The sequence below is a fragment of the Sus scrofa genome, chromosome 2 (assembly GCF_054392235.1).
Source record: "Sus scrofa isolate SSC_HxYL_T2T_F1_AM1 chromosome 2, Sscrofa_HxYL_maternal_Yorkshire_Landrace_v2.0, whole genome shotgun sequence".
NCBI lineage: Eukaryota > Metazoa > Chordata > Mammalia > Artiodactyla > Suidae > Sus > Sus scrofa.
The window spans coordinates 145,023,645-145,039,181 of NC_139384.1; the positions used below are offsets into that span (position 1 = coordinate 145,023,645).

At 49.7% G+C, this 15,537-nt stretch overlaps 1 protein-coding gene across 7 annotated transcripts in view; it reads right to left on the reverse strand.

Moving 5' to 3' along the window:
• Nucleotides 1-234: 234 nt before the first annotated feature.
• The window catches only part of P4HA2 (prolyl 4-hydroxylase subunit alpha 2), a 91,734-nt gene continuing 76,431 nt past the window's right edge, over nucleotides 235-15,537 (reverse strand). For 3 of the 7 annotated variants that reach the window (XM_085014543.1, XM_085014542.1, XM_085014541.1), the window contains 10 exons: nucleotides 14,312-14,551; nucleotides 12,599-12,792; nucleotides 11,672-11,848; nucleotides 8,227-8,297; nucleotides 7,900-7,999; nucleotides 5,795-5,848; nucleotides 5,174-5,239; nucleotides 3,363-3,431; nucleotides 2,880-2,976; nucleotides 235-705 (listed from right to left, as the gene is read on the reverse strand). In XM_085014543.1, coding sequence (XP_084870669.1) covers nucleotides 635-705; nucleotides 2,880-2,976; nucleotides 3,363-3,431; nucleotides 5,174-5,239; nucleotides 5,795-5,848; nucleotides 7,900-7,999; nucleotides 8,227-8,297; nucleotides 11,672-11,848; nucleotides 12,599-12,792; nucleotides 14,312-14,551 — 1,139 coding nt within the window. In that variant the 3' untranslated portion in view covers nucleotides 235-634. Of the gene's footprint in view, nucleotides 706-2,879; nucleotides 2,977-3,362; nucleotides 3,432-5,173; nucleotides 5,349-5,794; nucleotides 5,849-7,899; nucleotides 8,000-8,226; nucleotides 8,298-11,671; nucleotides 11,849-12,598; nucleotides 12,793-14,311; nucleotides 14,552-15,537 lie in introns of all 7 variants that reach the window. The other 4 variants (XM_085014545.1, XM_085014544.1, XM_021085440.2 and 1 more) reach the window with 2 other exon arrangements.

Consider the following 15,537-nt stretch of genomic DNA (forward strand, 5'->3'; position numbering starts at 1 on the left):
TACATGATCTCTATGTTCTCTGAGAGGCAAGGAGAGACAACCTGCCTCACTTTCCAGAAAGAACACTGAAGCCTGGAGGCAAAAGAGTGCTGAAAATGGATCTAGAACCTAAGAGCAGGGTATTGCCACCAAAGTATTCATTACCCAGATTCTGCATGCACAGAGAAGATGCGTAGGAAATGATGAACTTGATAAAAAGCTCCCCATCTCAAAAAATACTTCAAATAAGGCTCCTTAAGGCTTCTGGCAGGGACAATTTATTTTTTGGTTAAAGCCACATTAATAGAAATTCCATAAAAACAAACATGTAAACAAGGTATCAGAACTTTGGTTCATTGAAATATCTCACACCTAAAGCATCTGAGGTACAAAAGCACCTTACTGGGTGCTAGACAGCCTGACTCTGCTGCAGCCACTTCAACACTACCCTTGGACCAGAGATAGCACAGACTGACCGGAGAGACTGGACCCATGTCACTCAGGACCTTCCCCAGTCCACTCTCTGCTCCAGAAACACATTCATGCCTCCAAAGACCCGTGTGACAAGGGCTGGAGCACACAGGGAGGTCTGTCATGTTGAACTTGAAGACAATACGGGCTATGGGGCCAGGAAGGGGAAGGGCAGAAAAGGATGTCAGTCAACTTCTGTTGATCCACATGGCCTCAAGAACTCCTGTCCTCGTTCATGGAACCACTTATTGGAAACTGTGAACAGATAAAAAGTATGTTACCAATCTGTTGCTGGGTAGGCAGCCAAAACATTTTTAAAATTTTTATTGAAGTATAGTTTATTTACAATGTTATAATAATCTCTGCTGTACAACAAAGTGATTCAGTTACACATATACACACATCCATTCTCTTGAGTCTTCAGGATGACTCCTCCACTGAGCCTGGGAATCAGACATGACTAAGACTTGGTCTCAGGCCTCAAGTTGCTTATGAGCTGGTGAGGAAGAAAGATAACTGTACAAAAATCTGTCAGTGACACGCGATATATGTGTGTACATTGCCATGGAAACAGAGCCAAAGGGCACCTAAACATGCTGGAGAAGAGGAAATGCCAGGGCTGGGACAGGAAGCTGAGTAGGAGTTACCCAGGGAAGACGGACAGGGGAGACAGTTTCTATACCAACGGGGTCCAGGCAGTGGGAACAGGATGAGAAAGATATCAAGGCATGAGCCACCCTGGTGTGTGTCAAAGACCCCAACAAGCCTGATGTTATTGGGATGTGGCCTGTGGCAACTGAGAGGCAGGAGATACAGAAGCCTGTCAGGATCATGGAGGGCCTAGATGTTAACCTCAGGAGCTCTGGGCCAGCAGATCAACCTGTGCTGTGGGTAGCAGAGAAGCAGAGCTGGTGCTCGCACTGTCTATCATCTAAAGCTGTGTCTTAAATGCTCAAGAAAGACAATTTCATATAGACTCCATATAGACTCTTTCATAATGTATAAAAAATTGATTTTAATATCCTAATGAAGTCACAGTATTTTTAAATATAATTTATAGCGCTTAATTTTGAAGTAATAGATATACTCAGTTGAAAAAATCAAATCGTGCTACAAGGTGTATAATGATAAATAGCAATCACCTACCTACCCCTTCCCACCACCAACCCCACTTCCACTGAACATTCAACTCCTGTATGTTCATTTATCCTCATTTTTCTAAATAATATACTTACAATGCTATTTCTTGACTTCCAACTTAAGATCTTATATGTTGACAGTCTACCATGGAGAAGTCGGAGAGTTGGAATTCTTTATACCACTCTTATGATACATATTTCCCCTCCCATCTCTCAATACAGTTAAATCACGAGTTCCAGTTAAATTAATATTTAGTATTTCCATTATTATATCACATAAATATTATTCACACCTGAGCTACCTAATAGATTAATACAGTGGATGCCTGAACAACACATCTGAACTGCAAGAGTCCACTTAAATGCAGATTTTTTTTTAATAGTAAATACTATAGTACTATGTGATTCACAGTCGGTTGAATACACAAATGCAGAACCTCGGCTATAGAGGGACCATGTATATGGAAGGCCAAATATAAATTACATGCAGATTTTCAACTAAACAGAGGGTCAACACCCCATACCCCGGCTTTGTTCAAGAGTCAACTGTACTTATATTTCCTTTCTTGTACAATCTTTTTTCCTTTTCTCATTTTCTTTTTCATTTGCTTAATTTTCTGTGGACCTATCACTATTTATCCCCAAAACTCTCCCAGAGGGCTATACACTCTCTTTGTGACCACCCCTGTCACATCCTGGTTCGAGCCTTCCCATAGCTCACCAGGGCTGCTTCCAGAAGAAGGCTCAAGTTTCAGCCTCCATGGTTTGGGCCCAGCCACATCTGGGGTTCAGTTTAAGCCTCATCTCTTGATCCCTGTGCCACAGGCCTCCCCGTATACAAGAGGCAAAGGCAGCCAGTCCTCACTCATACCTCTGATGCTGGTTTTAGCCTAGGCCTTATTCCACGTGTGTTTTCCCTGCGTGGGACACCCCTTCCTATGTCTCCAGTTCTCCCCCACTTTGCCCTCAAATCCTTGAGAGAGTCCACTCTTCCACGGGGTCACCCTGGACCTATGATGCTTGTTCGGTATTCTTCCTCAGGGCTTCCTTAGCTCTCTAGGCATCTCTGAGTGTGTTCCCAAACAGCTCTCTTGGCACATAACCAGCTGAGGGGACAGCTACATGGCTGGGTGGGACTACCAGTGAGCAGGAAAAAAAATCCAAAAAACTGTATCTCAAAATGGGAGACAGTCTTGGTTTTGTGAAAATTTGGTAGCAGTTGCCTCCTAGCTCAGAGCCTCAGGCTGACCACTAGAGGCCAGAGGCCAATGCCACACCTCAGCCACTCACCCCACTTGCAGCCCACAAGCACAGGGCAGGCTGCATGCCTCGTTCGGTAGTCACCTTCCCCGCTCCGCAAGAGGTTGTACCAGAATACGGCGGTGCCCTGGAAAGAGAAGGCCTGTCAGACTGCGCCCTGGGATATGTGGCTCAAGGATCTGACCCCGAGTACCACAGAGCCCTCTATGGGCAGAAACACCCTCCCCTTCCCATGTACGGCGCACAGGGCTCTGGGACGCCAGGGTAGAGAAGTTCCCCAGGAAGCACCTGCCCCTCACGGTAGGGGATGTTCAGATTCTCACCTGCCCCTGAAGAGACTTCCTCCCCATCCCATCTCCCCAGGTGGAAGGTGAGAGCGCAAAGTCAGGGTTCAGGCAGGAACGGGCTAAGGCCCCTAAAAGTGATGGTCAAACAGGCCAGGAATGGGGACGAAGGGCGTGGATGAGACTGAGCCCTGCCTTCAACCTTTGACTCAGGAGAACCAGAGCTTACCTTCTTAGGCCAAATTGCAGCCCCCAGATCAGGAAAGACGGTGGCACCACCAGCTTCCACATCACTCATCTGGGAATACAAGGCAGTAGAGCTTGGCCCTCCTACTCAGGGCTCTCAGAGCAACTGAGCCACAAAGGACATGACCAGGTATCTGATCACCCTCCTTTGGGCATGAGCAGCTCCACCACTAGCTCTTCAGCCAAAAATGGCTCTTCCTACACCTGGCCCCTCCCTAAGTCCTGCTTAATTAACTGTGTGGTGCATCAGGACAATCTCCATGCCACGGGCACTTGAGAGACACAGACCTGTAAGAGACCCATATCCTGGCTGTCCTCAGGTGGGAACGATCTGAGTCTGCACTGGAAAAATGCCTGACCGACCCCTCCCCTTTTACCCTCATCCAGCCTGGCCCTTGCCTAAGCCGCTGTGCCCTACAAGCTCCCTGCAGCTTCCAACACCACCTGTGGTCCCCACCAAGGGCTCTTTTCCTCTGTCTCAAGTCATCCACAGCTCTAGTCAGATCCTCAGCTTCCCAGAACAGCCACCATCACCAGGGCCAGCTGGGTGGGCAGGTAGGGCCCTGTCTCTCCCACAGCAAAATCTCAAACAAAGTGGAACACAATTTCCACAGCAGCAAGGCTGTACACATATTCACAGAGCGTGCCTCAGCTCACACCCTAGATGCTCCTTTCTCCTCTGGCTCTCTTAATTCAGGTTTTTTGCCTGTAATATAATAAAATGTGGAGCTAAAAAATTATTTCCACAGGACACATAGCAGACAGACTGCAGGGCCCTCCAAAGAAGTATGGTAAATGAATAAGATGAAAACCCCTGAGGGCTCCCCACTGGAGGGGGGATAAATCCAGGCTCTTTTCTAGAACTCAAAGGCTGGCAGTCTCACCAACCTCTGTAGCCACCCCAGATTCACGCACCATCTCTGAGACGCATCACCCTTTTTCCATCTTTCTAACTTCCCGAGTTCTGTCCCTCTGCCAGGTCTCCACATTCTCTCTTCTGCCAGAAATCATGTTCCACCAACTACTTTCCATTCAATGTGTGAGTCTCAACTGAAGTGCTACTTCCCAAGGGAAGCTTCTGTGAACCCCAACCTGCACTACTTCTTCAAAGCACTTATCACCATGGTAACTAAACAATTACCTCTCCTAGGTTTAAAGTGAGTCTTTCATATTAAATCGTAAGCTCAAGAGAAACCACACAGGTCCTGCTCACCAGCACGTTCGTGGCAGTCCCCAGCACATAATAATCACACAGTAAGAAATTAATGCGACATCAAAGGGAAACATGAACACAGGTTTCTATCTCTAAGTCACTCAACAGTTCCGATGCCTCTTTAGAGCTCGTTCTCTCTGCAAAGGGGGGAGGAAACTGTTCCTTGTGTGAGAGGTAAACCCACTGGCCTGTGGCTGGAGCACAGGCAGCAGGTGGGAGGCAGGCAGGCCACTGAGCTCTGGGGAAACAAAGGCAGCTTCATCCAAGAGCATCTCGTGGTTACCTCCTCATTCTCCTGCCAAGGAAGGAACCTCCAGGACACCCCATCCCCAAATTCCAGACTAGCACTGGGCCCATCAAAAAGGAGCCAGGGATGTAAAAGCCACGGGGTGGGTGGCGGGGAGCACATAGGTGGGAACAAAGGGCAACTCTCTACTCCAGCCAAGAAGGGTGCTGGGGGCCAGAAAGGCCCAGCCATCAAGCAACAGCTGGTGGTAGCAGCCCTGATGGGCGTGGATCTAAGAAAGCACTCTAGACACAGGCTCCCTTTAAGGACCATACGCTGCACGCATCATACTCACGTAGTTTAAGAACGTGGCCACACGATTCCCCGTCCCTAAACGCTTGAAAGCATCTTGTTCATCCTTCTATAAAATTAAGTGAGAGTAAACAGGTAGGCCTGTACGCAGTACTTACATAGTTAAGAAACGTCGCTAACCTATTCCCCTCCGTTTTGAGGCCGCTGTCAAAAGGTCGCTGCAACAGATAACAACTTTCACCCAAGTTTGCAACTGACTTCACCCACCACCCGCAGGACTGGGGCCAAAAAGGTCAAGGGAAGGTACTAAGTATGTGGTTCATACATTGGCCTGGACCATGAGCTGGGGCTACAAAGGAAACCCTGGCCAGGCACGGGGAGGGGGCAGAAACAGCTTTCACAGAGCCTGGGGAGGGCCTCTGCTTTAGAGTCAGGGGAAAGAATGGCAGGGGTGGGGCCAGGGAAAAGAATGGCAGGGGGCCACCACTCCCTCCATCACAGGGGAAACAAAGGGGCTGTACCTGCCTCCAGCCTTGGGCTTGCCCAGCAGCAAGACTGGACCCTAGTGAGGCAGTGGGGGCCTGATGTGGAGGCTGCAGTGCTCCAGACAGCTCCAAATCAGCTGGAGCAGGGCCCTTGAAAGCACCTGTGATTTGGGCCTTACCCTGGAGAAGTCAAAATGCGGCTCGTACTGTCCTCCCATTCCATAATTAGCGACCTGGTGGGAAATAACAGCATTGGACTTTGTCAGCAGCCTGTCTCTCCAAGGATACTATCTCCCCAGGAAACAACCAGAACCCCCAAGACCAGCCTCTCTAAGGATGAGGGTAACTTCCCTGCCAGTACAGGCAGAACAAATGCTGCCAACAGGGCTACGGCTGTGTGCAAAAGGAAGGATGCAGCATAAATGTGGTTCCCAAACAGGACAAGATGGGCAAGCTGCAGATGGCCTCTGCAGAGCAGCTCCAGCCCTTTGGGGACACTTGGATAGCAAAAGAGGGAGCCCGTGAGGCAGGCCCTGGCCTGGGCCCTGGCTGTTTAGAAGGTAATGAGATGGTAATCCTGAAGAAAGCCAACAACAAACTCAGGATTGGTTTGTTGATTTTTTGTTTGTTTGTTTTACTTATAAACAACATATATTTATTTTTCATGGTTCGGGAGGCTGAGAAGTCAAAGATCAAAACACTCAGTGTCTAGGGAAAGTCCAGGTTCCTAGTTCACTGAAGTTGGTTCCATCTTTTTCCTGTACCGTCACATGGTAAAAGAGATGGTTGTTGGGGTTTTTTAATGCTAGTTTGGGAGCTACTCGGTGCCTGGCAGTGCTCCTGTCATCTCTGCCACCATGTCCCAGAAGCTCTTCCTGGTCAGGCTGACCAGGAAAAACATATCCTACCCCATCCCACAGTGGTCCACTCTTAGATGGAAAATGAATCAAGGCCTAAAAGGACAAAAAATCAGCAGAACCCAGCCAAATCCAGACTTACAGACTCCTTCTTATCAAATAAACAAAGACAGCCCCAAAGCCACTGACTACCTGACTCAACAAAACGACCCCTGTCTATAAAAAAAACCAAGCATTCCCCTGCAGGGGGTAGCCTGAGGCTTGCCTGCTCAGAGCTCCCGACCATTCTGTTGGTCAATGAATTCTGCTTTGTAATCTCATTGCTCCAGCCTCTGCCTCCTTCCTACTACACAGAGTACTTCTGCATCCAAGTGAAGCTGCAGGGCATGGGTGGCTGGTGGCAGGGTGGTCAAAGCTGCTGCTCTACCTCAGCGCCTCCAAGAGGGCTGAGTAACCGCAGGTGTCACTGACTGGATTAGATGTGGTATACGCCTCTGAAGAGTCAATCAGCACCACGTAAGTCCTAAATCACAATGGTCATTTCAGCTTCAGTAGCAAGATGAGAGACAACGTGCCGAATCCAACATGGAAAAAAAGAAGCTGATGCAGCAATGGGCACCACCACTGCCCACCTGGGGACACTTGGCTACTACTGTGTCTTAATGAAACCATAAAAACCTTTGGGACTCAACTATTAGTCCTCAAAAAGTTGGTTTTGTATAACCTTTTTGGCAATTCAGTCAGATGAGAAATGCTGCAAAACTGGCAATAATGGAGACCTATGGACATAGGAAATGAGAGGGAAGGGGCTTTGCAAGACAGAAGATCTTCCTATTGGAGTAGAAAACTCTGTTTATCAAATGTGATAAAGTACAGAATTGGGGGAGTTCCTATGGTGGTTCAGCAGTAATGAACCCAACTAGTATCCATGAAGACTCCAGTTTGATCCCTGACTTTGCTCAGTGGGTTAAGGATCCAGCATTGCTGTGAGCTGTGGTGTAGGTCACAGACATGGAACGGAACTCTAGTGGCTGTGACTGTGGTATAGGCTGGCAGCTGCAGCTCTGATTCAACCCCTAGCCTGGGGACCTGCATATGCCAGAAGTGCAGCCCTAAAAAGACAAAAGAAAAAAAAAAAAAACACACATGAAAGGGCCTGCCATGCCCACCAATGATCCCAGCTCCTAGTATGATACTTGGGCACAGAGAAGATAGAGTCTATCGATATGTGTTGAATGCTAACTGTTGAATGCCAGTGGCCATACTTAATTCTGGCTTCTCAACATGAGGTTACTCCATACTCACAGCATCCTGCAGTTATACAGTCTACGGAGCAAGCTACCCTATGCCTGGCCCTGGGCACCCTGGGAGGCCACCTAACCAGAAATACTCCCTTCCCAACCCAGGGTCCCAGAAACAAGTCATACCTGCAACAATTCTGCAGTCTTTACTGTCAGCCCTGTGATGTGCTGCATCCTACGATTCACCCGAGCCACCACAGGGTCGTCGTCCTCCTCTAGCCAGGAGCTAAGCCAAACAAGAGGCAGAGAAAGAAAAGTGGGAAAGGCAGGCTTAGACGAGGTCCTGCATGCTCCTTGATGTCAGGGCCAGCACTAACAGGCAGCACAGGATGAGTGCTCCACAGAGCAGGTGCCAGCAGGAAGGACAAGCCAAGCCACTCTTCCTTTAGCCGGAACAAGGAGGCCATAGAGTTGGGGCTTGAGCAGCCACCTAACCACATCACCTTTACTAACCTTTTGGAGACCCTGTAGCTGGCAACAGTGAGGACACCAGTCTTGGGATCACGAACAGTGGCTCGTGCAAGCTAGAAGGCAGAAAGAGAAGGCAGACTTATTCTAGGCCTTGAGTGTTTTCCTGGAAATACTTGGACCTGACCTGCCAGTCAAGCCAGGGGGTAAAGGAGCTCTGCAGGCAGTGGCTTTAGCCAAGGCCCCCTGATTTTATATGCCGGGCCAGGGCAGTAGTCTGTGGCTTCCATCTTCCTGCTCTGCTGTCAGACCTTGGCCACTGCTCTGCTTGGTCACTGCCCACCCCTGCTCCCTCCCAGGTCTATACTGTCTGCAGAATTATGCCTATGCAGTCTGCTCTGTCCCTCCACCCATCTGCCTGGACAGCCCCCTTTCTTACTAGGACCATGCACCACAGCTACAGGCACTTAGCTGCTCCCACCACAGTCAGACTGTACTGCCAACCCAGAGCCTCAATCTTGCATGCTCCTCTCAACTTGGTCAAGTCCATCATCTCTCTAAACCTCGCTGGCCTCCTCTGCCCGGAAACCTACCCGGACACTCTCCTACTGCACCAGCACACACTCGCCTCCCATTGCTGCAAGGAAAGGGCACAGTTTTTGCTCCCTTGGGAGCCTCGCAAGGTCAGATGATAGAATCAGAAAGGGACCCTACAAGTTGCATAAGTGAATCCTTCCTCCTAAACACACGAACCTCTCACCTACTTCATACCCTCCACCCCAGCCTCCACAAAAGGTGCAGCCTGGAGCCAGCCCCCAGTGGTTTGGCTATGGACTGTCCTAATGAGTGCTTACTCTGCACCTGGCACTGTGCTGGGTGACCAGGACATGGACCCTGCCCTCATACAACTCAGTGAAGTGGGGAAGGCAGAAAGCTAGCTGGATGATCGCAGCACAGCATGGTAGGAGCCGGAGAGGAGAAGCTCCATGTCTGCTGTGGGAGCTCAGTCTATAGGATCAAGAATGGTTTCCTACATGGAGGGGACCACCTAGCTGAGATGCAGGGGACAGACACCACAATCTGAATGGAAGAAAGATCACTCTAGACACCTCATGGAGGGGTGACTAAGGAGGGACAGAGCAGGAACACAGAGGCCAGAGAGGAGGGAAGGCAGAGATCAGGACAAGAGGCAGCAGGAGGGATGGAGAGAAGAGGATGGACCAGAAGGCTGGCTAGGAGGTGGACACTGTGCTGCTGCAGCATGTTCTGTAAGATGGCAGTGCACCCAGCACAGAGGGCTTCCCCGAGATCCTATCTACGGCTCTTCCCTGATGACAAATGAAGCTGCAGCTAGACCCCATTCACACATCTGAGCCTCGGCACTGGCCTGACGCCCACAGTGAGGCTCTGGGCAGCTGTGCTCTGCTCCCAGGGACAGCAGGGCTATTCTGAAAGCAGGCCAGGGACCCACAAGCAGCTGCCAGGCATTCCCCACAGGCCAAGTTAAGCTCATGGGCCCTACTTCAAAGCCAAAATAGCATCTGTTCCTCACAGGCTCCGGAAAGGAGAGGTCAGCTTGTAAGAGCCACCATGTTTGGTTCTTCACATGGCTTCTGTTCAAAGACAAATCTTTCCAACACTCCCTCCCGCCCGGCCACACCCATGAGCACACATGTACCCAACATGAACACACACACAGAAGTGTCCCGGGGTCTTGGTCTGAGAGACAAGGAACCTCACAGGTGGTTCTGGCACAACAGGGCCTCTCTCACCTCAAACTCAAAGAAAGCAGTCTTCCTTCCTGGAGGACTTCGGGGCTGACCCCAGAAACGGAAGAGAGGGGCGGCTTTCTGGTCCCCATTCTCTACGTGCACGCTGGCTAGACCCTCCCTCAGCCACATCAGTGATACTAAGAACTGACTCCTTCCTAGATGCCCTAGTACCTCAAGCCAAGGTTGTGCCAAGATGCAGCCCAGGGAAACCTATTTTGGGTCTCTCCAGGAGCACTGGGCCTCCTGGCCCCTACAGTTCTATTGGGAGCAGAGCAACAAAGGATATCCAGCTGACCCCTGCCTCCTAATCACCAGTGATAGGAAAAGGGTGGGGATATAGCAGAAAGTGGTTCTCCTTGAAAGATGTCAAATGGGAAAAAATCCTTAATGAACTAGACCAGCAGAGTAACTTTATAACATGATGACATACATACAAAACAAACAGCCAACTGTATACTTAGCAATGAAAAACGAAAATAATTTCCAGGAAATTCAGGAACAAGACAAAGATTTCTATTGTAAGAATGAGCAGGAGTTTCCTTCGGGCTCAGTGGTTAAAACCTAACTAAGAACCATGAGGATGCAGGTTCAATCCCTGGCCTCACTCAGTGGGTTAAGGATCGGCATTGCTGTAAGCTGTGATGTAGGTCACAGACATGGCTTGGATCCCACGTTGCTGTGGTGTAGGCCAGCAGCTACAGCTCTGATTTAACCCCTAGGCTGGGAACATCCACATGCCGGGGGTGCAGCCTTAAAAAAAAAAAAAAAAAGAAGAAGAATGCTCTAAAAGTTCCAGACAGTTCAATAAGACAACAAAAACATAAGAACTATAACTATTAGGAAGGAGAAAACAAAAATTTTCTTATTTGCAGGTGTTAAATACTATCTGGACAACCCAAGGTAAGTGGCTAAAACTGAAAGAGGATAATAAAGTCAGTTCAACAACTAGCTGTGATCTGCACCAAGTGTGTCTCTTTGTGGATACAATGAAGATAATGACACAGCCTGCTTAATACACATGGCAGTTAACATATGTTAAGGACTTAGAACACGGGCTGCCACACTTAAGAACTCAGTAAACATCAGCTGTTACTATGAAATATATTTTTACAACCAACAGCTTAGCATATATAGTAAACTAATTTAATAACATAACCAGTAAAAACACAATGTCGAAAGAAACAACGTAAAGTTATAAGAACCAAAAAATGGCCAGGAATAAACTTAACAAGGAATGTTCAGGGCTTATAGGAAGAAAAAATTTTAAAACGTGAATAAATGGAGAAACCCAGAGTGCTCTTGGATGAGAAGACTCAATCTTGTAGAAATGTTCATTCTCCTCCAGGTCAATCACTTCTTTTGCCATCGTCATCGGGAGCTCCACAGGACCCAGCCCGGCAGTATCTCATGGCATACTTCCTAAAAACTCTCGCCTACAGCAGCCCCAACCAGCTGAGCTGACACTTCTCGCTGTGGGCCTGCCCTGCTCCCAGTGTGCCCTTCAATCATATCACTTGGCTTCTAATCTGGTGACCTCAATTTTCTTCCCCCAAGGGACCGTGAACCCAGAAGTTCAAACTGAGTCTGCAACCCCCTCACTACCCAACAGCAACTCATGCTAGGCAGGCATCAGCAAAGACCAGCCGGGTAAGCAACCAGCTGCCCGCCCCATGGTACCAGGGGTGAGAGGCCCGAGAAGGAACTGTAGAGACACCTACTTTGGGTTTTGCGATCTCCTTGATCCTCTCGATTTCCTCGTCGGACATGACATCATAGTACCTGACGATGTGCGGGCTGTCCCACTCATCCTCCTCTTTGAAGGGGGCGATAAGCAGCTGTGGCGTCCTGTTGCCATGGTGGTACCTACAGAAAAGCCTCTTCTGCCTTCGGGGTGTCTGGGGAGCACAGAGCAAAGGCCCTGAACTGAGTGAGTCCTAACCCTCAGTTCCGGGTTGGCTGGCTGCAGACACAGGTCTCACGCCCCACGTCCAGCAGCCACTCCCTCCCGCCTCATCAGAAAAGAAAACAAAAACCCCCCAGTCTGGCATGAAAGGATACCCCACAAATTATGCACTATTTCTTCTCTCCCAAGAATACTTCACATCTTCAAGTCCTGTCTTGGGTGTAATCCCTGACCCCTTTCTCAGAGATGTGGGTAGGTTAGAAGGGCTGGGGCGGAGAAGAAGCCCTTCCAGACGGAGGAGCCAGTAGAAGCCAAGAATACATGGGCACGGGAAAGGCTGAGAGGCTGCCTCACACCTTGAGGATGCACCGGGACCCCAGGGCTCTCAAAGGCCCATGATACCCCGTGGCCTCAAGCAACTGCCTTGTCTTTGCTAGAAACCATGACTTCCATCAGCCCCATGGCTCATCCACACCCATGGTTTTCCTCACAACAGTGAGTCGAGCAGGAGCTCGTACAGGGGTGCGGAACGGAGCTCAGTAGTAACTTAGAGGACTGAAACTGCCTGGGGCTTCGTGAAGACAATCTCCTGACCCACAGCTCAGAGGACACCCACGTATCAGCCTCTGCAGATGCTACCAAGCGCCGAGCAAGCCACCTCCAGACAGAGGAGTATCCTCCCCAGGTCTGCCTGTCCGCTCCAGGTCCACAGCCTGGGCCCCGACCCACCCACGGGTCTCACCAGTTTGACACCCTCCCCACGACAGAGGCTCTCGTAGACATCCCGCTCAGGCAGGTAATCCACAGGCCTCTCATAGATGCCTCCTGGGGTGGAGGGCCCAGCCTCTGTGTGATTGGATAACATTTTTTCTCTTTCTTCCTCCAACAACCGTTCAAAGTAGCGCAGATTCCCTCCAGCTCGTTCATGGCCTGGGTCTAGAAAAAGCAGAGATCATGAAGGAAAAGGAAACCACAAACATCTGTTAGGTCATTTAGAGAAATTATTCTCTAAGCGGTTTTCTCTCCCAGCAGCTCTCTTGCACGCAGCACTCTGCCTTCCACAGCACCTAAGCAGAGCTTGCTGGTCAAAGTGGTTCTCCTGACTCTGGCCAGAGATGAGAAAGGAGCAACAAAGGGCAGGGAGGACACCTAGCCACTGACACGGCTCTCCCCTCAGTCCCTCCTGGAGGTCCCGAGGACCAGGTCCAAAGAAGCAGTCCAGGCTTCTGCCTCTTCCTCCCCAACTTGGCTGTATGCTCATTACATCTGTCCCCTAGAGGACATCTGCTACAGGCGACCACATCACATGCTGGCCACAGCCAGAAGGCAGGCTGAAACACAGGCTCCAAGAATAGCCATATTTTTTTAAAAAAGAAAAAAGAAAAAAAAGGAGTTTCCTGTTGTGGCTCAGCACATTACGAACCTGACCAATATCCATGAGGATATGGGTTCAATCCCTGGCCTCACTCAGGAGGTTAAGCATCTGGCATTTCCGTGAGCTGTGGTGTAGGTCACAGACATGGCTTGGATCTTGCGTTGCTGTGGCTGTGATGTAGGCTGGCAGCTGTAGCTCCGATTCAACCCCTAGCCTGGGAACCTCCATATAGTGCAGGTGCTGCCCTAAAAAAAGAGAGAGAGAGAGACTATTCATGTGACACTACCACAGAATCATTCTCTGGGCCTCTCAACACAAAGCAGCAAGCTTGGCAGGATTACTGTGTCACCCCTCAGATGAGGAAACTGAGGTCCAAAGATTTGGGGAGATTAAGGCTAGGTATAGAGAAGAAGAATCCAGGTGTCCCAACTTGCTGTCCAAGGCTCTTACTAACACAACAGAGTCTGCAAAGCTCTCTTCCCACATCTGTCTTGCAGACACACTAGCTGCCCACAGACTTAAGGCCCGGGAAAAGCATGAGCAAATGGAAGTCTTTGCTCGTCTGTGAAATTCCAGACTATGATATGCACGTATCTTGGTAAGAGGTGGAACAAATGGGTTTTTAAAACACAATGCTTTTGATCCCCTTCAGCCTGACACCATAAGACACTTAAATCACCAATGTCACAGTAAGTCCCACCAGTTAGGCCTCAGGGCTCTAACAGGTCAGGTCGTTATCACTGCAGCAACCCTGAAGTATAGCTTGCCTCTCAAGCTGTTGCTGACTCAGTGAAGGCTCCACTCTGCATAGCAACAGATGCACTGCAGCACTGGATTCCTATTTAAAAAGGGAGTTTTCAAGGCCACAGGTGCCACAGTATCCATTAGCTACTGGCCAAGGGCTAAGGCCAGAACTGAGGTGGGTAAGGAGCTAGTTGCCAGCTGGATTGGGTCTAAAAGCAGCAAAGCATTAGTCACTGGCTAGGCTATAGGTCAGACTGTCAGGTAGTACATAGCAGGGTGACCAGTTCTCCGGCCAGCTCCCCACCTGCATCCAACCTTCCACCATAACCTCCTTACCAAGGGAGAGCAGGCGGCGGGTGAGCTCCAGGGCACGGTGCAGGTCGCCCAACTGGAAGACTGCGTAGCTCAGGTAGTCCAACACCTGGGCCTTGGATGTGGTAGCCTCCTCCCCAGCATCGAGCTGCTTCAGCACCTGCTCCATCCACAGCACCGTGTGGTAATAGTCCCCTTCATTGTAAGCTGAGCGGCCCATGCCAAAGCAGTCGTCCACACTCAGCATTGCCTGGTACTTGGTTCCTACAGTGGGAGAGGCAAATAGTCAGGCTCCAAAGAGCCTATGGGTTAGAGAGAGAGATTCCCCCGCAGACGGAGCCGAGGCCCCTGGAAGGGGGGCATCATTCCAAAAGAGCCCCACCAGGACTTCAGTCCTGGAGTTCCCACTGTGGCTCAGCAGTAACAAACTGGACTAGTATCCATGAGGATGCAGGTTTGATCCCTGGCCTTGCTCGGTGGGTTAAGGATCCAGTGTTGCTGGGAGCAGAGATGTAAGCTGCAGATGTGGCTCATATCTGGCATTGCTATGGCTATGTTGTAGGCTGGCAGCTGAAGCTCCGATTCAATCCCTAGCCTAGGAATTTCCACATGCCACAGGTGCAGCCATAAAAAAATAAGTAAAATAAATTTTAAAAAATAAAAATAAATAAAAACATAAAGACTTCAATCCATACACCTCCAAGGGCATGAATACAGTGAGCACAACCAGGCTGGCCCTGCCTGGGGCTGGAGTGCACAGCCAATCTCCTAGCCTCTGACTCCCCTTACACAAGCGGGAAGGGGCCTTTGTTATGGAGGAGCCCAGGAAGCACCAAGAAGTAGTTTTCAGGAGAGTATGATGATCCTGTGAGTCAACAGGAGATGTCTAAAAGGCAGCTGGCCATATGAGATTAGAAGGTAGAAAAATTAGTTGAATATAAAACATAGAACTTAGGCAGGTAAGCCATGGATAAGGATAATCGCTTCCAGGAATAGCACCAGGAAAAGAGTTGAGAGGGTGGCTGAGGCCAGGGCCTCAGAGACCACCTAAACAGAAAGGACAGAGTGAATAACACTGAGAAGGACCTAAGAGGTAGAAGAAACAGAGGGAGCAGTAGTGATGTGACAGATGCCAAGGGAGGCCAAGAGACAAGACTGCAGTGCCAAATTTGACCACTAGGTGGTGGGGCCCTTGGTGGGGATCAATTCAGCAGGTCCTGTGACCTTACGCCATCTGCTGTTGGCTCGGC